This window comes from Brachycentrus maculatus, unplaced genomic scaffold (assembly GCF_059751285.1).
Source record: "Brachycentrus maculatus isolate JH-2025_06_01 unplaced genomic scaffold, ASM5975128v1 h1tg000310l, whole genome shotgun sequence".
Taxonomy (NCBI): Eukaryota; Metazoa; Arthropoda; class Insecta; order Trichoptera; family Brachycentridae; genus Brachycentrus; species Brachycentrus maculatus.
The window spans coordinates 95,331-116,848 of NW_028281060.1; the positions used below are offsets into that span (position 1 = coordinate 95,331).

The 21,518-nt window shown below is 41.6% G+C and overlaps 1 protein-coding gene across 1 annotated transcript in view; it reads right to left on the reverse strand.

The window, feature by feature from the left end:
* LOC148304613 (uncharacterized) overlaps positions 1-21,518 on the reverse strand; it is a 38,814-nt gene that overhangs the window by 9,812 nt on the left and 7,484 nt on the right. Inside the window, exons 3-13 of the mRNA XM_088267937.1 lie at positions 18,991-19,168; positions 17,237-17,492; positions 11,039-11,261; positions 9,760-9,957; positions 8,418-8,710; positions 7,527-7,659; positions 6,937-7,050; positions 5,827-6,179; positions 4,578-4,807; positions 3,145-3,281; positions 2,360-2,671 (exon numbers count right to left, since the gene is read on the reverse strand). Of these exons, the coding sequence (XP_088124063.1) occupies positions 2,360-2,671; positions 3,145-3,281; positions 4,578-4,807; positions 5,827-6,179; positions 6,937-7,050; positions 7,527-7,659; positions 8,418-8,710; positions 9,760-9,957; positions 11,039-11,261; positions 17,237-17,492; positions 18,991-19,168 (2,427 nt within the window). The remainder of the gene's footprint in view (positions 1-2,359; positions 2,672-3,144; positions 3,282-4,577; positions 4,808-5,826; positions 6,180-6,936; positions 7,051-7,526; positions 7,660-8,417; positions 8,711-9,759; positions 9,958-11,038; positions 11,262-17,236; positions 17,493-18,990; positions 19,169-21,518) is intronic.

The window sequence follows — 21,518 nt, forward strand, 5'->3', positions numbered from 1 at the left end:
CATTGATAGTTGTTAAATTATTATTTTTTTATTACTTCACTCGTACCAATGGCATTTGAAAAGGAAAAATTTTGATAAACTATTTTGTTAGAACACATTTTTTTTACTAAACACAAAATTTTCAAAATACACAGATACTTATAGATAATTTAAATATTAGATACATAAATTTGTGACGATCCCGTCAATCACAATACAATCACCCTGTAACACGAGCGCTTATAAAAGGAAGAAAACAAAACGAAAGGTGATATTGACGGAGAAATCTCTCTCTCTCACAAAACATTTCAAACCACTGTGAGTATTTTCATTTAAATTTTACAATTTTTCCATTGATTCGGCTTTCACTTAGTGGTAACATCTATCCATTTTTAAATTAAACCTTACTTGGTAAATGACACTATTTCTTAAAAAAAATTGTGACATGCTTTTCGATGCATTCCGCATCATTTTCAAACACTGGAATACGGTGTTTAAAAATGATGCGGAATGCATTAAAATACATGTCACAATAGATTTTTAAAATACAGTGGTATTTAAGTGAAAATGTAATAAAAAATAGATGTTATAACAGTCCTGATGATGGATGACTCAAAAAGCAATCCCAAAAAGTTTTATTATTTCAACAATATTTTTAATATGCCCAAACCTTATTGGAGGATTGTTATTAATATATTGCAGTCTGGAAATTTACAGGGCTCACGACCCTTCATTGGTTGGTTTAGATTAAAATTAAATTAATTCTGGTTTAGAAAATCATATCCAATGCATAACATTCACCTTGTAAATTCTTAAAACTTCGCCATCTCAAAAATAATTATAACTATAATTAAAAATAATAATATTTTTAATAAGCTATGACAAAAGTCAACATAAGCATTTTTTAAATTGTGCCAAATTTTTTCATTGTATCCATTCGACACATGATGCGGAAAAAGTGCTCCCCAAAATGAAAAAACAGTCACCATAATCACAATTCCTGAGCGCCTTGTTACAGAGTAATCAGAATAGATTGTTAGTTGATTAGAGATAGCATTTCTAAGTTATTTAGTTTTGGTAGTCCAGTCTCATGTTCGAGTTAGATTAGTAAATAGGATACATATTTACAGCATCAAAACATCGGTAAATGTAAATGCTTCAAGTAGGCGAGACCGAGAAGCCTCCTCCGTATTCTCCATCACTGTACCGTGTGACCTGACCGGGTTTGCTGTCGAGGCACGGTGACCCTATCAAGTGTACCTGATCTTATCGAATGCACTATGCAACTGCGCCAAATGCATCGTACGGCAAAACATCGAGTGTAAAGAGAACTCTCATTTAGTTAGTATTATCCGAGGTTATTTACTATACCACGTGACAATACCGAGTATATTAATGCAAATCAGACCAGACTGAGTGTACCGTGTGACCTTATCGAATGCACGATGCAACTCCGTCAAATGTATTGTACGGCAAAACATCGAGTGTAAAAAGTAAACTCTCATTTTGTTAGAATTATCTGATAATCTCCTTATCATTCATCGTTCACTATGTGTATTACCACTGTAAAAAGGTTTTTTTTAAAGTGGTATTACAAAGTGAATGATGAATGATAAGGAAAGTATTATAATAACATAGACAAAGTTAACAATGCTTTTAATATACAAAGAAAAAAATTATATGAGGTTATTTATTTATTACACCATATGACAATACCGAGTATATTAACTCGATGGTTGCCAGAGAAGAGATATCTCGGAAGCAATAAAAACATGCGCGTTCGACTCAGTGTGACAACCCTGTCTGACGATGAAAATTTGAAACTGGTTCAACTTCAAGAATAAATCTCTAACAATCGATGCGGGATAAAATATTTGGAAAATTTATAATTTCATAAATATAACAATAAAAAATTGTTTAGACACCTTTAATTTTTACAAAAAATATCTGGCCCGATGAGCACTGCGGAGTAATTCATTTGCGGCTATAAAAAGGTCAATGCAAATCAGACCTTATTCATTCCAAGTGCAGCACTCCAAGTGTCAAGCATTCACCCTCCGTCACGATATGAGGGTGCATGACAGCTCACGGTTTGGGTCTGCTGCACTTTGTGGAGGGTACAATGAATGTATTCCAGCAATAGAGGACATCAGTCAACACACTGCCGATCCTATATTGTACTTTTTTTTTTTTTAGATGGGAATTGCATTTATTATTTACCTTGCTTATTATGCACAAGGTTTATAGATCATTTAGTGGATTTTTGTTTCTTCTAGCTAAATAAATATATTTTTAATTTGAATGTGTTGGGAACAGGAGGGATAATCTCAGCATTCGTTCATTGCTGGGAGGAAAGCACGTTGCACTCCTCTGTACTCACGGGCAGGTGCTGGGGGTGCTGCTGCTGCGGGGGCAGGTAGTGCAGGTGGTGGTGCGGCTGCTGCTGCGGCGGCGGCAGGCACAGCACGGCCTGGAACTGCTGCGGCGGCGGGTAGGCGCCGGGCGGCACGGCGGGCCCGGGCGGCGCGGAGGGCGGCGCCACGGCGGGCGAGGGCGGCGGGTGGTAGCCCTGCGGCGGCGCCTGCTGCTGCTGCGGCGAGGGCGTGGACGGCGGCGGCGCGCCCACGTACTGCAGCTGCTGCACGCCCCCCTCGTGCCCGTGGTACATGCGCATGCCCGGCGTCCAGTAAGTCTGCCCACATATTACATATTAGTTACTTGTATTTATTTAGATTGGCAGTGATAGGTATATTGAAAGCTTTTAAATGTAAATTCACAGTAATATTGGGATACAATTTTATTTTGTTTCACATTTTCAATAAATTTCATTCACTTAGTTCAACTTAAGTTTTCAACTTAGTCCAAAAAAAAATTGCTTTGCAAGAGCAGATCTGTCAAGAAGCCTAGATGCTTCTGTATCAGATCTGGGCATGCGGTGGGACAGCTTTCAATTACGAATCAGTATAAATCTAGCAGACTAACTCAACTTAACACTCAAAGAGTGTTTGATAATGTCTTAATAAGACGAAACGCGCCACATATTAACATGTACATAAATAAATGTAGAACTGAAATACAATAAACCTTGTTTAATTGTTGGATATATTACCCTACAATTCAATCTGGAATTGTACCAACTGTCTGCAGTTACAATAAATAACTTACGTAGTGGTTGATGTTGAGCATATGAGGGTACTGGGGTGGGGGCTGGTGCGGGGAGTGCGCGTAGGGGACCGCGTACTGCGGCAGGGGGCCGGGCGCCAGCAGGGGCTGCCCCGTGGCCTGCGCCACTTGCATCGGCACTGCAAACAAAACAACCTTATTTAATATACATTCAGATAAACTCAATGTACAGAACAGTCACAATGATTCAAACTAATTGGGACCGGAGCTTGTTTGCATTAGCAAAATAACTGTGATAACGCGGTTGGAAGCACAAGAACGAGTCTCTTGTGTGATATAATAGTGGCATATAGTAAGTAGATATACGTTTTTGGAACAGACTACTCTTTACATATCGCTCACTCCTTTCAAGAACGTCATAAATCAAAAAACTTGATTTTTCAGGAGAACTTTTTTAAAGTTTAAAAATATAATACAATGTTTTAAAAATAAATATCGAGCCACTTATGAACTTTTTCCTGTGCAACAGATCTTTTTAGGTAAAACCTGAAGGTTTTTTCTCCATTTAAAAAATATTTAGTTTATTAAAAAAAAAATTAAACAATACCTTTTATTCAAAAAGCAAAAACAGCACTTTCTGCCCTGTAGCGGGCAAATATAAAGTTAAAAATATGCCTCTTTTGCTGGGATATAGTACATTTTCTGGGCATTCCGAAAACATGCTCAACTGAAAATTGACGATTTTTGATTTATGACGTTCTTGAAAGGAGTGAGCGATATGTACATATTAAGTATTAAAATCAATCGCTGATTTTTAAAGTTTCCCAAATTGTATTTTATTATTAAAAAAATAAAATTTGTGAGAGTTGTTTTGTTAATTGAATCGACAGTCACTTTGTGGTAAAATCTATCCATTTTTAATTTAAGTATTACTTCGTAAATACAACTATTTTGTAAAATCTACTGTGACATGTGTTTCGATGCATTCCGCATCATTTTCAAACACCGCATCATTTTACGGAATTTGAAAATGATGCTGAATGCATCGAACCACGTGTCACAGTAGATTTTAAGAAATATTAGTATTTACTATATACCAATATTTACTATCGGGAACATGCAGACAAATGTTCCGGGTAATTTCAGGATTATCTTGAAGGAAATCACACCTTGATCGTTCACACATGAAGGAAATCACATCACATCACAAAAAAACACATCAGCCCTCCGCTTCAGGTACCAGTCCAGGGTAGTATGGAATAAATATTACAGTGAAAAAATCACTTATATTTATTTGACCCCCTGGGAATCGAACCCGGGACCTCCAGCCGAGCGTGCTGACTATTACACTACGGAGGCGGACATATTAATGCATATATTAATTGAAATAAATAAATTGAAAAGACACTGCGTTTATATGACGCAGCGCCCTATTGTTAAGACTCTCCCTGCGAGCGGTCTGGTGGACTACTCACTCTTGCGCACGCGCGCCAGGTGCTGGTGCTGCTGCGGCGGCGGGTGGTAGGGCGGCTGCGGTTGGTGGTGGTGCACCATGGGCGCGTAGGCGCCGGGCGGGGGCGGCGGGCCGGCGGGCTGCGCGCCATGGTGCGCGTGCGGCCCGCCGTGGTGCGCGCCGTGGTGGGCCGCACCCCCGTACCCCCCGGGCCCGCCCATCTGCCCCACCGGCGTGCCCGGCGTGTGGGGCCTGACGGGACAAAGAAACAAAAACATGTTCAAATGAATCCTCGTTTTAAATTATACATAAAAACACTTTACCACTTGAGTATTATATTTTATTTTTAGCGACTAGTTTCAGAAGCTACAAATCAATCTACGGATTAGAATTTTTTTCTTTTTTTTCTTTTTTAAACAAATTGAGAGAAAACAACTTACACATGTGTAAAGACACACGTGTAATATTCAACAATTCTACCCATTATTGACAACCACACTACTCAAATTCTTGGAAGTTCTATATATATTAATCAATTTTGAAACATTGTTCTTGAGTCACTAGAACTTCACTAGAGACATCTATTGGTGAGATGAAAAGAAGCTTTTTATTGAGCAGAAACTCTTTTAGTATGTGAGGTCCGTAAATGCCAAGACTTCCATATTCTTCTTCATCTTTGATGAAATGTCAAAAAATAATATGAAAATAGTTCCTGTAATTGGAGATAATCCAGATTTTGTGAACAAGTATTTTGACACACTGAAAATGTTGTAAAGGTATACAACACCTTTGATGATACACAATGCGAAATTGATGATGTCGCCACACCCGTAACTCAAACATTACTGTTGTAGGCGATGTAGCTACACCGTCAAGTTGGCAGCGCTGACGTAAGCAGGACGCGTAATGAGACGAACTGGAACAAAGATTTCCCAGCGAAACCGACGTTGAAGCGGGCCGACTTCCAAACGAGGAGAGCTACTTGGTTTGTTGAAAACGACAGACGTTTTTATTGCGACTTCACTTCTTTAATTACAAATAGATTGTAAAGTATTTTTTAATTATCTGATTCCAGTGTTATTGCATTTTTATAAATAAAAGGACTAACTCTAAGTACAGCATTCTTTCATTTCAATTCTGGTACCACTTCTTTGTATTAAAAATCATGACCACCCAGCGTAATCACAAAACGCGGCAACACGTCGCCAAACCTAAAAGTAGTAACTCGCTATACTGTCAATGCTATAACTGATAATATCGTCATGTCTCACCTGGACGGGTTGGGCGTGCTGGGGCTGCGGGGCACGAAGGGCTTGGCGGCCGGGTTGAACTCCTTGGCGTTGGGGTTGAGCGTGAACTTCTTGACGGCCGCGGTGACCTTGTCGAGCGGCGCGTCGGGCGGCGTGCCGGCGGGCGAGGCGGGCGGCGCCGCGGGCGACGGGCTGCCGCCCTCGCCCGGCTCCTTGCCGGCCTCCGACTGCGCGGGCCCCTTGCCCTCGCGCTCCTCCCGCCCCTCCGCAGCCCCCTCTGCCGCGGCCTGCCCGTGCAACTGCAGCTTGCCGGCTGCCTTGTCATCGTTCGACTCCGGCATCAGCTTGAAGTCGTTACCGAACTTGCGCAGATCCTGATAACACAAAATTTCTTTAAAGGAGAAACGATAATCGCTAGAGTCCAGGGGAAATATTTTTGCCTGCCTTCGTGGTGTAATGGAGCATTTAGCTACCCTGCTGGATTCCTATCTCTATATGAGAGAGTACAGGTATTATCCTTGGCTCTACCCAACCGAGAGATCTTCAAGGTACACTGATAAATCGAACACTGGACTATTCACCTAACAGATGAGATATCAATTTTAAAGGCGTCTCAACATGATATGAAATGTTTTGAATATTGAAAGCATTAACTTTGTGGATCATATTGATATATTATTTTGAGAAATAAAAAGACTTTTGATCCACTCACATTTTTATTAGCCAACTAGTTTCGGCAACAACCTGTTGCCCTCTTCAGGTTTGGTTAGTAAAAATGTGAGTGGATCAAAAGTCTTTTTATTTCTCAAAATAATATATGATATGAAACATCCATCGTTTTTTCTCTTTTATGAAAGAAGATGTAAGTCTGAGCGTCCCCAGGTTTAAGACCTGGCATTTGGGCTGGCTTAAGCCATCATTTTATACACTCGTGTAAGGTGAACGTTACACGAGTGTATAAAGCAATCGCTCAAGCAAGCCAAATGCCAGGTCGTAAGCCCTAGGGGATGCTAAGACTTCCATCTTCTTTCATAAAAAAGGGAAAACGATACATATTTCATATGAAGTTGAGACACCTTTTAGAAATTGATCAAGTTTTGTGATCTGAACTTTTAAAATGTTTCTATTTACCTGGACTTCATCTTGTCGGCGACCTTCCCTGTGGCGGGGGTGGGGGGGGAGAGGCCCCGAAGGTGGGGGCAGCTGAGTGGGTCCCTCGTTCATCACAACCTGGTGACCCATGACCTGAGGGGAAAGTTGTCCTCACATTAATATAACCCAAATTAATCCAAATGCAATTTAATTTCAGAAAATTGGCCATGAATAGTGAAATAAGGAAGGAATGCAAAGCTGAGATAAGCATTATCGATAAAATTAAGAAAGGTGTGTTGAGATGGTTTGGACATGTAGAACGAATGAGTGAGGAAAGAACGGTAAAACAAATTTATGAGGCGAATATAAGTGGAAAAAGGAGCAGAGGAAGACCGAGAAAAACATAGCACGATCAGGTATGCCAAATACTTTAAAGTGGTCAGGTTAGGAGTCGTAACAATCGGCGGGTATGTATGAGGAGATGCATGAATGTAGAAGAGGCGAAGAATGTTTGCAAAGACAGAGTGGTGTAGCGTTCTATTCTCTCTGCCTACCCCTGCGGGGAAGCGGCGTGATGGTTAGTTAGTTAGTTAGTTAAAATTGGCCATGTGACGGTGGGTGATGTATACCTGCATGGGGGCCACTTGCTGCACGGGGGGGAAGGGGGCGGGCGGGGAGGCCTGCTGGGTGTGTCGGGGGGCGCGCTGCTGCAGCGGGGGCAGCTTGGCGTCCGCTCCGTTCACCTTACCAGCCCCGGGAGCACTGGAATACATACAGAACTTCATGTACACTCTAGTTACGGGAAAATTTCTATCCTTCAAATTAGAGGGATTGAAATAGTATAACATACACAAAAAGGTATAATCTACATAAATATTTTAATTCAATAAGTCTAAGCACCATCTAACATTTGTAATTTAATTCGGGTATAAAAAAATATATATTTTTTCGAAAGTATGGTTTAGTAGAAAATTTAACCTTTGCATTTAATCGTGAACGCACATCATTCAAATGACTGCTACAGCTCGGCTGTCCAAATTCAAAACACAGTAAGGGACATTTTTTTATAGTACGTTTTTTTTGCATTTTTGGAATAAGTAGATTCTACTTAGTCCAAAAATGCAAAAAAAACGTACTACAAAAAATGTCCCTTACTGTGTTTTAAGTTTGGACAGCCGAGCTGACCTTACAGTACCCCCATTCGATCAATCCAAGTTCTCAGTACATTATCGATTGTTTGGGGTTCAATCCCATGAATGGCAACTTCGATTTCATGGTTCAAGGGCTCAATATTGTTTGGACTTCAATCCCATGAGAGGCAACTTCGATTTCATGTTTCAAGGCCTCAATTTCCTCTGGGTTATTATTAGCGTAATCCTTATCCTTGACAGCTCTCCACAAAAAACATGATAGGATGATTTCATTCAAAAATCATCCTATGACAGAGTCACAAACAGATTATAAACCACAGGGCCACAAACATATAAAAATAAAAAAAATATTTTTCAATGCGATGTTACCTGCGGACCATGTGGTGCTGTGTGAAGGGCGGGGGAGAGTTGTAGGTATGCGGGTGCTGCTGGTGAGGGGGCGCCATGGCCTGCTGTTGCTGCTGCTGTTGCTGCTGTTGTTGCTGTTGCTGTTGTTGCTGCTGCTGTTGTTGTTGCTGCTGCTGTTGCTGCTGCTGTTGCTGCTGTTGTTGCTGCTGCTGCTGCTGTTGCTGCTGGTGCGAGGACAGCTGCCCCGACGGCAGCGAGGCGCCCGCCGCAGCGTAGCTCTTGCCGCCCGGAACGCCCATGCTCATGGCATGGCCCTGGCGTGACAAGACAGAGTGAACATTAACATTTTCGTATTATTATTCGCATTAAAACAAAAAATAAATGCATTTAATTACTATATGATCGATTACTTTGGAAAAGTTTGTATTTTCTGTTAATGAGAATATCTTTATTTTTCTAAACTAGTTATGCTGACATTAATAGAGTATTTTATTTTTATAAAGTATTACTTTTAAGTATGATACTGAAAATTAAAACAAAGAAATATTTTTATCTCAATTTATTTATTTTTACTCAACACATTGTTTGCGGGAAACGCTTAAAAGCATCTTTTACATACTGGTAGAAAGCGGAAGACGCATACAAGCGTTCTATTTGCTTACTTTTGGTAGAGCTCAAGAGACGCCAAAAAACGTTATACAGATGGGAATTGGGTTTGCGGTTACTTGTGATTAGTATACTGAGGGTCAGGCGGCAAACTGTCCGAATATAATTAGGGTCGGGGTTGATGAACAAAACCTTCTTCTTCCTGACCTTAAAACTCTCATCCGCATCTGATGGTGCATAGGGCACTGCATTGTATAAACTTAGTGTTATCTTGATTATTAACACATGAAGGAAAGGTGATTAGCCTTCCGCTTCAGGTACCAGTTTAGGGCAGTATTGAATAAATATTAAGAGTGAAAAAATCACTTTTATTTATCCGACCCCACAATGGGAATTGAACCCGGGACCTCCAGTACGGTAGCCGAGCATGCTGACCATTACACTACGGAAGCGGAGCACTTAATAACATTGCAACAAACATAGATGCAAAATTAAATAAAAAATGGTGTGATTGATTATTTACAAAGTTTTTCAAGAATAGTTTGTGACGGTCTGGATGGTAACAAGTCTGGATGGTTCCATTATCCTGACATGTGCATACCATTGTCTTCTTCATTATCTTCCCCACCTAACGTCTTGAATTGGTAACGATCAAGATAACACCGTGTTAATATGATGCAGTGCCCTATGCACTATCGGGTGTGGATAAGGGTTAGAAGAAGAGTCTTCAGTAGGATGTGCATATTGGACACATTACCTGGTGCGGCGGAGGCTGGTGGTGCTGGGGGTGGTGCGGCAGGGGCGGGTAGTGCAGCGCGGCCGGGGGCGGCGGGGGCCCCTTGGGGGCCGCCAGCTGCTGGTGCTGCATGAGGGGCTGCTGGGGCGGCTGCTGATGCTGCTGCTGCTGCTGTTGCTGCTGCTGGGGCACTTGCGGAGACTTGATCAGCTTTCCAGTCTAGGAGAAAATGTGGAAATAAGCACCAAGTGTTCCATGTCTGTCTGCTGTGCTGGTCGGGGTTGTGGGCATCTGTGTACCTGCCAACGTCAAGTCGGAATCGGATCTAGCTGACTAATTGAACTAAACACTAATCCCTTTCACTGCCTACACTGGGGTACTTCTAGAAAATTTGGTGATGGACAATCTTGTATTTATTTAGATTGGCAGTGACAGGAATATTGAAAGCTTTTAAATGTAAATTCACAGTAAAATCGGGATAAAATTTAATATTGTTTCACATTTTCACATAAATTTCACAACTTAGTTAAAAAAAAAAATATTACTTTGCAAGAGCAGATCTGTCAGGAAGCCTAGATGTTTCTGTATCAGATCTGGGCATGCGGTGGGACAGCTTTCAAAAATCATAAAGTGTATGTGAGAGGGAAGCAAAGCTATCCGATAAGTATAGTCGTCGGCAACCCTGGGTGCTAGTTTGGGCAAAGGACCGCATAAAGCAGTCTCTCACTCTTTCTCTCTTGTTTTGATATTGGGTGAGAATGGTACGCCTGTACCTGTAGCTGTAGCGTACCGCTTCACCAGCCATTTACTATTGCCTTTCCTAAAACTATAGTTTTTTCCACATATTTTGTTGTGTGAACAGTGTCGGGGTTCCGTCGTTACCAACATCATCAATCTGGTGGGAGACTAGACAAAATGTTATATACGCAATAAGGCAGGGGTTGAACACCATAACTTTATTAACTTACAACATTTTGAGTGTGTCCAAATACTTGTTCACAAATCTGGATTATCTCCAATTATAGGAGTTATTTTTCATGTTATTTTTGACATCTCATCAAAGATGAAGAAGAATATGAAGTCTGGGCATTTAAGGGGCTGATGACCGTCAGCCCCGTAAATGCCTGATAAATCGCTTGAAAGTGGCTTGATATTTATTTTTAACACATTGTATTATATTTTTAAACTTTCTCCTGAAAAATCAAGTTTTTTGATTTATGATGTTCTTGAAAGGAGTGAGCGATATAAGGACCCTCAGTGCAATTATTTGATTGTAGAAATGTGTGCTTGTCATTAGTACCTGGGGGTTCTTCCTCCGGTTGGGCGGCACGTACTTGTCGCCGGGCTGCGAGTCGGTGCCGTTGTGGGGCGGGGGCGGGCTGGGCCGCTGCCCGCGCTGCTGCGGGCGCTGCACGGCCGCGAAGCGCTCCTCCTCGTCCCCGTTCTCCAGCTCCATGCGCTGCTTGTACATGGGCTCGCGCTCTATCTCCGCCGCTATCTCCTCCGCCTTAGCCTCCGCGTCTCTGCACACCACACCACACCAGATTGTCAATTGCGGCTTATGTTTAAGTTACTATTATTTCATGTTATTCATGAGTGGAAATTCTAGGCAAAAACACTCGCTTTATGCGGTTGGGACAGTTTTCAATACATAAGGGCATAGGAAAGCAACAGAAGATGAAAGGAAGTCATAGCTAATACCGGAGTATTTAAAGGTATGGACAACACTATGTATGGATATCCCAATGGCAGATCCATGCCTTGATATTGTAAAATGTTAAACATTTAGGGTTAATTTTTGTAGGGAGGCTGAACTAGGGATAATTGAAAAGTTCTTTAAGGTGGAATGGACATGTGGATACAATAACGCAATGGATAATGAGAGAATGACTAAAAAGTATATTTAGTAAATGTGAACGGGAAAACAGAACGAGGACGGCCAAAAAAGACACAAACAAATCAATCAGAATCTAAAATTTGGTGAGGTCAAAAGTCTACGTAATCGGAAGGTAATGTATGACTAGATCAATTGCTAGATCTAGACTAGATCAATTGATAAATTTTGATTGCCTGTGCTCAGTTAAACAGGCTCACATTTCACACTAAGCATAATATCGGAGTTTTACCTACCATTAAAACTCTTATTATGTTTCTATTGATTTCTGGAGTCCATCATGAGAGAAGCGTTCATTTTCTTTTCCGTTATCGCGGTTTCTACTGTCTATTCCTGGGTCAGTGTCCTACTCTATGGTTGCTTTGTCCGTTTCCGCTGATTTGGTATCCGGTCATCCATGGATTTGGGTTGTTCATAAAGCTCATGATGCACCAGGTAGGTCTTACCTGGACTCCAGAAATCAATAGAAACATAATAAGAGTTTTAATGGTAGGTAAAACTCCGATATTATGTGTTCTGAATTGATTTCTGGAGTCCATCATGAGAGATCTGTCTGTTATCTCCTGGTGACCGGGTGATGCCTTTATTTGATGTTAACTGGTTGAAACAGGCTTGCTAGAGAGGAGTCTTTTGAGACGGTGTGATTAAGCAACTCTCTTTGGTAATATTTCCTGAAGGTATTTTCACTTTTCCAATTTCCTCTCTCTAAGATATTATCAATTGGGTAGTTTTCTAACCAATTGAGGGATGCGACCGCTGAGCGTGTACTGCCGGGGGTAGCTTCCACTCCTGCCATTTTCAGCGTGCTCTTTACCCATCCTCCTATTATGGTTCTTGTAGCCGCTTTTACGGGGCCCCTCGTACTTATAAATAGGTTATTAAGGTTATCCACTTCCGACCTTCGATCCTTGGACAATTCTACTAGTTTTCTTGTCCAAAAGACTGGGTTTATATTAAGCTCCGGTGATTCTAAAAGTTTCCAGCTGGATTGCTGGTGTAACCGGGTGTCAGTCTTTGATCCAAAAGACGGATGTAATATAATAGAAGTGCCTTCATCCTGCAGGTTTCCATCCGAGATGTTTAGTAACGTCAGGTCGTGTACTCTTCGTCCTGACGAGAGCAGCAATAGTGTTGCCACTCTACACGATATCTCGTATAAGGAGTTTAGTTTAGGGCTATTTTTACAGAGCCAATCTTTAACAATCTGTGGATTCCAGATTGGAGATTTTGGAAGAGTAGGCTTTGCCATGGCTATTGCTTTAAGGGTATGTTTTACCAAAAAATTAGAGCTGAGACTTTCCTCAGCTGTTGGGTTACAGAATGTTGCTATCGCTGACTTATGTACTAGTATAGTATTGTATGACAATTTCTCTTCGATAAACAACTGCGCCAGGTATCTGGCCACCTGGTTTGCAGACGGTTTGTTAGGATGGAAATTGTTATTTGATGCCCAGCGGCACCATCTATCCCAAGCTGGCTTGTAGGTATTTAGCGTCGAAGCTCGCCACCCTGATAGAAGCAAATTCTTTTCCTCAGGATTCCATCTACTCAAAACGCCGTCCCACCCCCAATTTTCCAAACTTCTATTTCCAGTTCTTGGATTTTGGGCGGAGGTTTGCCGGTGGATGTGTCGATTAGTACCGATTCCAGGTTTGCTATTTTGAGTGGTGGCGCTAATGATCGGCGTATTAGGTCTGGTCGCCAGAACGCCCTCGGCCACCTTGGGACTGCGAGAAGGTATGTTCCGGTCGCCTTGTTCAGGTGTGCTAGGATTCTTGGTATTAAATTTGGCGGAGGAAATATCCAGGCCAGATTGAAGTCCCAACATTGACTGAAAGCGTTTTGAAAGATTGCGCACGAGTCCGTGCAATCTCTTGACACGTATGTCGAAGTCACGTGTGCCGTTACGGAAGCAAATAGGTCTATATCGGGTTGCCCGAAGAGATTGAAAATCGGTTGGGTTGCTGCCGGTAAAAGGTGCCACTCCGGAGGTGTTTTTCCCCGAGATAGGTGATCCGCGTCTCCGTTGTATTTTCCGGGAAGAAACTGAGCTGTCAACGAGATATCCCACTTGTCTGCAAGGATCAGGAGGTCTTGGGTCAGATTTAAAAGTGTTAAGGATCTGGTGCCCCCTTCCTTGGAGATATACGCAACCACTGATTTGTTGTCCGATTGCACTAAGACTTCTGAACCGGAGAGGTTGTGAGCTGAGTGTTGAAGGGTTGCAAGCACTGCGAACAACTCTTTTCGGTTTGAATGCCACTTTTTCTGTTGGACGGTCCACTGACCTGATAAGGTTAAATCGTCTAAAGTTGCTCCCCAAGCCAGGTCTGAGGCATCTGTTGTCAGGAAATGACTGAACATTTCCTTGTGAATGGTGCTTGACGAGTTCAAGTTCTCTAACCACCATTCCACCTCCTGCAAGCACTCCTCGGTCATTGGAACTAATCTTCTGGGTGGAAGTTGCTTCAGCGGTTTGCTCGCTATCTGCAATTGTCGGCAGTGCAGCCGTCCTCTTCTCACCACGAAGTTGGCAAAGTTTAACCTTCCCAGGAGACTTTCCGCTTGCTTTCGTGACCATCGGCGAGAAGACAGTATCGCTCGAAGTGATTGGTGGAATGCCGCACACTTCCGTTCTGACAGGGACTTGCGATTGTTGCGCATGTCCCATACGACCCCCAGGTATTCGCACTTTTGTGTTGGGGAGAGCACTGACTTTTGGAAATTTACATTCCATCCCAGATATTGTAGAGTGTTTACTGCTAGCCGCGTTTGTCGGCCTAGATCTTCCTTGGATTGGCTCGCAAGGAGGAAGTCGTCGAGATACACGATTGTCCGTATACCTTTCTGACGCAGTAACTCGGCTACCCAATTTGTAAGGGTCGCGAACATTCTGGGAGCAGATGAAAGGCCAAAGGGCAGACTTGTCATCTGAAGCAAGTTTCCTCGGTAGACCAAGCGCAAGAATCTCCGATGCTTTGATGCGATCGGGAGATGGTAGTATGCTTGTGAGAGGTCTATCTTTGTCAACCAATCGTTTGGTTGCAAAAATTCCGGAACCTTGCAGTGGCTTATGAGTTTGAATGGAGCAGGGTTTAAAAACAGGTTTAGGGACTTCAAGTTGAAGATTACCCGTGAGGAGCCGTCCGATTTTGGTGTTAGGAACATTTTTGATAAGAAGCTGGGAGTGAGATCCGCGGCTTCCAGAACACCGCTCTCGGTGAGTTCCTTTATTTGGGAGTCCATCTCGGCAGAAGGGGGTGTGCTGAAGTGATTTAAAGTATTCTTGTGTGGCATTATCAAAGGAGGTTTTGACACAAATGGTATTCGTGTCCCCCTTATCATTTTTAGCATAAATGCTGGTGCTCCCAGTGTCGCCCATGCTGCCTGGAATAACTTTAAGCATCCCCCGCGAAATGGATTCCTTCTGGCGTCAATTTCGAGTGTGCCTTCCTCTAAACTTTCCTTTTGAACTACCAGAAGTAGACTTGCCTCCCCCTTTTTTCTTGGTGGAAAATTTGCTGGGGCCAGCTTCTCCTCTGGGAGGACCGTTATTTTTGTTAGCGAGAGGCCTTCGCTGTTCACGAAAAAACTGGTTATCTGGCTTTTTTCTGGTAGGAACCTGGGGTCTTGATAAAGGATGGGTTGTTGCAGGTTTTATCGTAAGCTTGTCAGAGGTACCTACCCTAGAGAGGAAGGCCGTCAGATTCCCCTTTTCAAAGAGATATTCTGAGCAAGGAGGGATTTTGCAAAGTCCCTCTCTGACATGCTCGTCTCTGACTTCCCCGAGGATGGATTTTCTGCGGAATTGTACCGCCTCTGTGCGCCTGCCACATACCATCTGAAGAATATCTTCGGAAACCTTCTGGTATGCGGAGTCAGGAGCAAACAAAACTTTTACTTTATCGAATACGTTTCTTTTATTAAGAATTGTGTTCTTATCAGCGGCCCAATTGACCAGTTCTTGGAGCCCTGATTGAAACTCCTCTTTTTGTATGAGGAGGGCATGAGATAGAGCGGCGAAAGACCTTTCCAGCGAAGCCTGGGCAGGGGAGCTGACATCGCAGCGTCTGAACTCGTCGTTGACTTTCAATTCAACAAACGATGGCTCTGCCAGAAATTTCTTCTGGACATCAGCATATCGCACGCCTGCCCAGTTTTCACTACCAAAGTGTTGCAGCTTTTCTAAGGCTCGAATCCTGATGGGATTTGCTGTTGGATGGATAGGTTCCTTGACTACTGTGCTGGGTTCCTGGAAATCCAGCTGCAGCTCTTCTTGGATATCCTGAGGATCCTCGTGTTCCTCTAGTCCAGGAGGCTGCTGTAGAAAACCGTCGTCGTCTTCTTGCGATCCCGAGTCTACGGGAGAAGTGTCGCCTGGCGCCGCGACCTTAGCCCCGGTTTGACTTTGGAACACGGCGTCAGTCAAAAGTCCTATCTGCTGAACTAGATAGTCTATCCGTGGGTCCATTAACACTTTAAGGCGCTTTTGCTGACGCGGTTCAGGAGACTCTGAATCTGACGATAAAACGGATGGATCGCAGGATCTTTTTCGAGATTCACTGCGCTGAGAAGGCCCAGCTACCGGCGATAATGGCGAAACATTTTCTGTATCACTCATTTTCTATAAAGATCGGTGTTTTCGGACAGATGTGAAAATTTATATGAAATTAGGCACAAAGCATAAAGTTCTATAAAAATTTAATTAACTATCCGTCGCCCTTGAAAATCTTGACTCGCACGATGTTTGTAAACAACAAACACGTGTTTCAAGATGGCGTCGTTTTGTTTATAAAATATTCGAAATGAAAAGTTTTTTCGGTAAATGCGCGACAATGCCGTTTGGATTGAAGCGAAAGTTTATAATACGAGCACTTCTTTAGTTTTGTTTTTATAGAAGACGAGACACTTAATAATAATAAGATTCACACACTTCTCACGGTGTTTGTAAACAATTACCGCGCACTCAAAATGGCGGCGGCGTCTCGCAATCAAAATAAACACGATAATTATCCGTTATACACAAGAACTTGACGTTTTAATGACGTAAATTAAAAGAACTAAATATGTTTTCAAAGTTTATAACACTATCTACGATATACTGCCCAGGAATGAATACGATTTTTTCGAATTGATCGGACAAAATCAACGAACGTCGTTACACGATGGGAAAATGACGCTTTATGAACAACCCAAATCCATGGATGACCGGATACCAAATCAGCGGAAACGGACAAAGCAACCATAGAGTAGGACACTGACCCAGGAATAGACAGTAGAAACCGCGATAACGGAAAAGAAAATGAACGCTTCTCTCATGATGGACTCCAGAAATCAATTCAGAACACATAATATGTTATATTTGTTTTCGCTTCATATTAATTTTGATAATAAATCAATATTAAATAAACATTGGTACCTTTGTACCTTGAACAGAAAAAGTTTGCGGAACACTGATCTAAAGTGTCACAGTCTATGTACCGAATGCGGGATAGGGTGATTGAGGAGTCACAGACTGTGTATCAAGGGCGGTATACGGTGATTGAAGGTGTCTAGTTCCGTGAAGGAAGCTAGGAGGTTGGCAAGGAAGGAAGGGGCGGTCACCTGTAGTCCTGGGTGTCCATCTTCTGCAGCGGCAGGGTGTAGCCGGCGAGCGAGTGGTCGAAGGTGCTGTGCACGCCGTACACCTGCTCGTTCTTGCGGAACATGTCGTTGGCGTCCCAACCGTTGGCGCGGTGGTCCAGCTCCAGCCCGCCGTCCAGCGCGCAGCCGTCCTGCAGCTCTACGCCGCCGTTCAGGGCCAGCCCGTCCAGCCCGTCCCACGGCTGCAGCAGCCGCTCCTCGTACCTGCCCGCGCGCCCTGCAAATGATCCAGACATTTTTCAAATGATCATGCGCAATATTTTTTCATCTTATATATCGCAACAGATTTTAAAATAATACTTTTTGTTATTCTTCTGTGAATGTCATATTGGGTCCCCCTGACGCCGAATATCACTTGAGAGTAATTGTCCTTTTTATTTTATTTTTTATTTTATTTTATTTATTTATTGTAAGGCCAACAGACAATTTAGTATAACATAAATATACATTCAATTAAGTAATATTTGTAATGTCCAATTACAGGCTTTAACATAATTGTTACAAATAAGTGCGGTACCTTGCCTAGGGTCTTGTCTCGACGGTCCTGATCCCCGTCCAATCTCGTATATTCCGGAGCGTATTTTGATAGTTCATAAAGAACTGTCACGAGAGGTGGTATCATACATGATAAAAATAATGAAGGACATTGGTAACATAAACCAAGCTAGGATACCAAGTGCCGAACCCTCTTCTAGTGGAACTGAAGGTCTGATAATGACAGTCAACAGTCTGGTTTTCTCCTGAGGAGTTTTCTCCCAGTAGTGAGCAAAAAATATTCAAAGAATGGCAGTCAACAGTCTGCCTTCTCCTGAAGAGTTTTACGTGGTTTTTTCCCAGCAATGAGCAAATGCTGAGAAGTTCCTGATTGACCCACACTAGATAATCCCTACTGTTCCCAAGACAGATTCAAATAAAAACATATTTATTTAGTTAGAAGAAACAAAAATCCATTTAATGATCTATAAACCTTGTACATAATAAGCAAGGTAATAAATAAGCAAGGCAAGGTGAATAATAAATGCTATTCACATGTAAAAATAAAAAATTAAAATTCCGGAGCCAGGATATCTGTCTTCTGGCCACACCACAACGACCTTCTATTTTGCCTTTTATGAATAGGTGCAACAGCTCGTACTTCTCTCCTCTTAGCATATGCCCCAGTTAGGACACCTTCCGGACCTTGATATCAGTCAGCAACTGTCTCCTTGCTCTTGCTCTTTGGAGCACATTTGCATTGCTGACCATATTTTTAGCTGCACCAAATGGTTCGTAGGGAATAACGTCATTAAGTTAACCGTTAATTATATGCGGGTAAGGTGATCAATCAGTCCAGTACTTTAAATTAAATTATTAAATAAATATCAAGTTAAAAAAAAAACAAATAAAAATAATATTAAGTTTAAATATTTATGTTGACCCCCTCTGGGAAGTTGAACCTGGGTCCAGTATAGTACCCAAATGCGCTATAATATAAAACAGTAAACAATTTTTTATTTAAAAGCAAAATATATATTCTTTTACAAATCTCTTATCACGGTGACGCCTATTTTGTTAGGCATTTAAACACCTATCATATGACGCCTTATTTTTATAAATGAGCATTTATCAGAGCACTGTAGTCATTCATATAGTCCATCTGCATCTTTTTGCGGCAACACCTACTCAATTATGCTCAATACTAAATTGGAAGGGAGAATTGAAGGTCGGATGGTTACCATTATATTTGGAGATGGCGGAATCTGTTTGGAAAGTGTCCCTGGTGGCGTAGAGCAAGTCGGAGTCCTTGGCCTTGATGGAGATGACATCCTCGGGCTTGAAGATGATCCGGTCGGCAATGGACTCCACCGCCATGGGGCCGTCTCGGTCCAATCTGTGCGCCACCTCGATCACCACCTGGGGAAACAAAATACAATATTAATACACATCATTAATACGAAAACAAGAGCCGACACTGCGAGAACAAAAAACCTTCTTAGGACATCGGAAATGAAGACTCTATGACCCATTGCAGGCCTAACACTTCGCGACAGAGTTAGAAACTCAGAAATAAGACAAATCTACGATGTTGAAGATGTTGTGCCATGGGGAAGAGAAAGAAGACATTTCTGGAGAGATCATGTGAGAAGAGCGAGTTCGGATCGAGTGGTGAGGGTGGCAGCGGACAGCAGTATAGGCGGGACCAGACCCCCAGGAAAACCACCTAAACGATGGAAGGATAGCTGGTCTTCCACCTCCCAGGAGCGGACCGGAGAATGACAGGATCTAGTCCTAAAAGAAGAAGAAGAAGAAGAAGAATACACATCAGAGGAAAAGAAGAAGAAAAAAAGCGGTTTCGCGGGTTATCAAAAAGAGGGTTATTCCTTCATAAAATTTAAAAAAATTAAGTATAGGTCCAGCAGTGAAGAAAAACAACATGATAGGAACCACACTCAATTTTTTGGTGCTCATGGTCTCCAACTGTTCAGTGTTGACTCACATTATTACTAGGACTGACTACAATAGTATAAGGCCCGCTCCGCTTACTACCCGCTACACCCTGTGCCGCAAACTATTCTAGCACATTTTGACATCTTTACATAGATGAAGAAGGCTATGAAAGTCTTGGTATTTACCGGGCTTAGGACCTGACATAGGCTGGCTAAGTGATCACTTTACAGACTTGTTACATTCACCATTCTACCCATGATTGACAACCGCACAATTAAAATTTTTGGAACTGATACATATACCATAAATCTCATGACGCTTTATCTTTGTTTTCACGGGAGCCATCTATGGTTGGTTTGAGAAAGTTTTTTTTCAGCAGAGACCCTATTTGTTTAGATGTATGCAAGATCCTAACCGGATTATTTTACATACTGGGAGACGCCTGAAAAAAATACTTAAAATTTTTACGCAGCTTGTAATTTGACCAGCAAAATATTGTGAACCATTCTAGTGCGCTTACATTCTACGGCTTTGTATGTGAGTCATACGTGCAGTATAATAAACTGAACTCCCTTTTTGCACGATTTACTAACACGGTGCAGAAAACAAACAGTCATCAAACAATGCGTAACAGTAATTTAAAATTTCCTAGTGCTGAGTAGTAAGTATATCCTCGCATGCGCTTATACTCATTACTATACGCAGAGAAGTATGTGAGAGGGGTCTAAGAAATAATTTTTGTTGCACTTGATTTATTTTTTAATATAAAATTAAGATACAATAAGCCATAATGGATATCTTACATTAATTTTTATACTAGGAAACTTATTCACTGTAGATTTTTTGTATTTTTTTCATGTATTCACATTTTTTTACACGGTATATAGCATGGATCCTTTCTACCGTGTAAATAAGGAGTTCATTGTACTCAAAGGTCCACACAATATTTTTATTTATTTATTTAAACTTCATGTACAGAAAATGAATAAGTACATAGGCGGGCTCATTGCTAAATGTTTCTCATTCAAAATCCACTGATAAAAGTATTTTAAATGACTAATGACTAATTTTTGTCCGCCTCCGTAGTGTAATGGTCAGCGCGCTCGGCTACCGTTCTGGAAGTCCCCAGTTTGATTCCCAGAGGGGGGTCTAATAAATTTAAGTGATTTTTTCACTCTCATATTTAATTAATATTACCCTGGACTGGTATCTGAAGCGGAGGGTTGATCACCTTTCCTTAGTGTGTTGACAATCAAGATAACACTGCGTTTATATGATGCAGTGCCCTATGCACCATTGGGGTGCGGATAAGGGTCCGAATGAAAATGACAATGACTAATACTTCGTATTTCCTTATGATTTAATTAATAAAAGTCATTTGAAATCAATAAGGAGTGAAACTAGAGCAATTCAACATTAAAAACAAAGGCGAGTATTTGTTAAATTGGTAGTATTTTTGCATCCATCTTTTTGACTTTTACAAAATACTTTCAAAGGACTCGAGTAAAAATAAAATATGCTGAAATTTCTTAGTAAAAATAATAAAAATGACTTTTAACCTATAATCAAAAGCTTATTGGTTTTTATGCTTACGTGACAAAGTTCCTCACTAACTATTTTATATTCATAAATGTATTATGTAAGTCATTTGTGTATATTATGAATTTAAAATAGCGACCAAAAAAAATGCGATAAATTTATTCATCAGGAAAAGAAAGTATAAATTAAATATATGACTTAAAACAACATTTTTTTTTGTTAATTACTTTATATCCATTTTTTTTCTCGAAAAACGAATGTTTGGAAAAGACCAAGG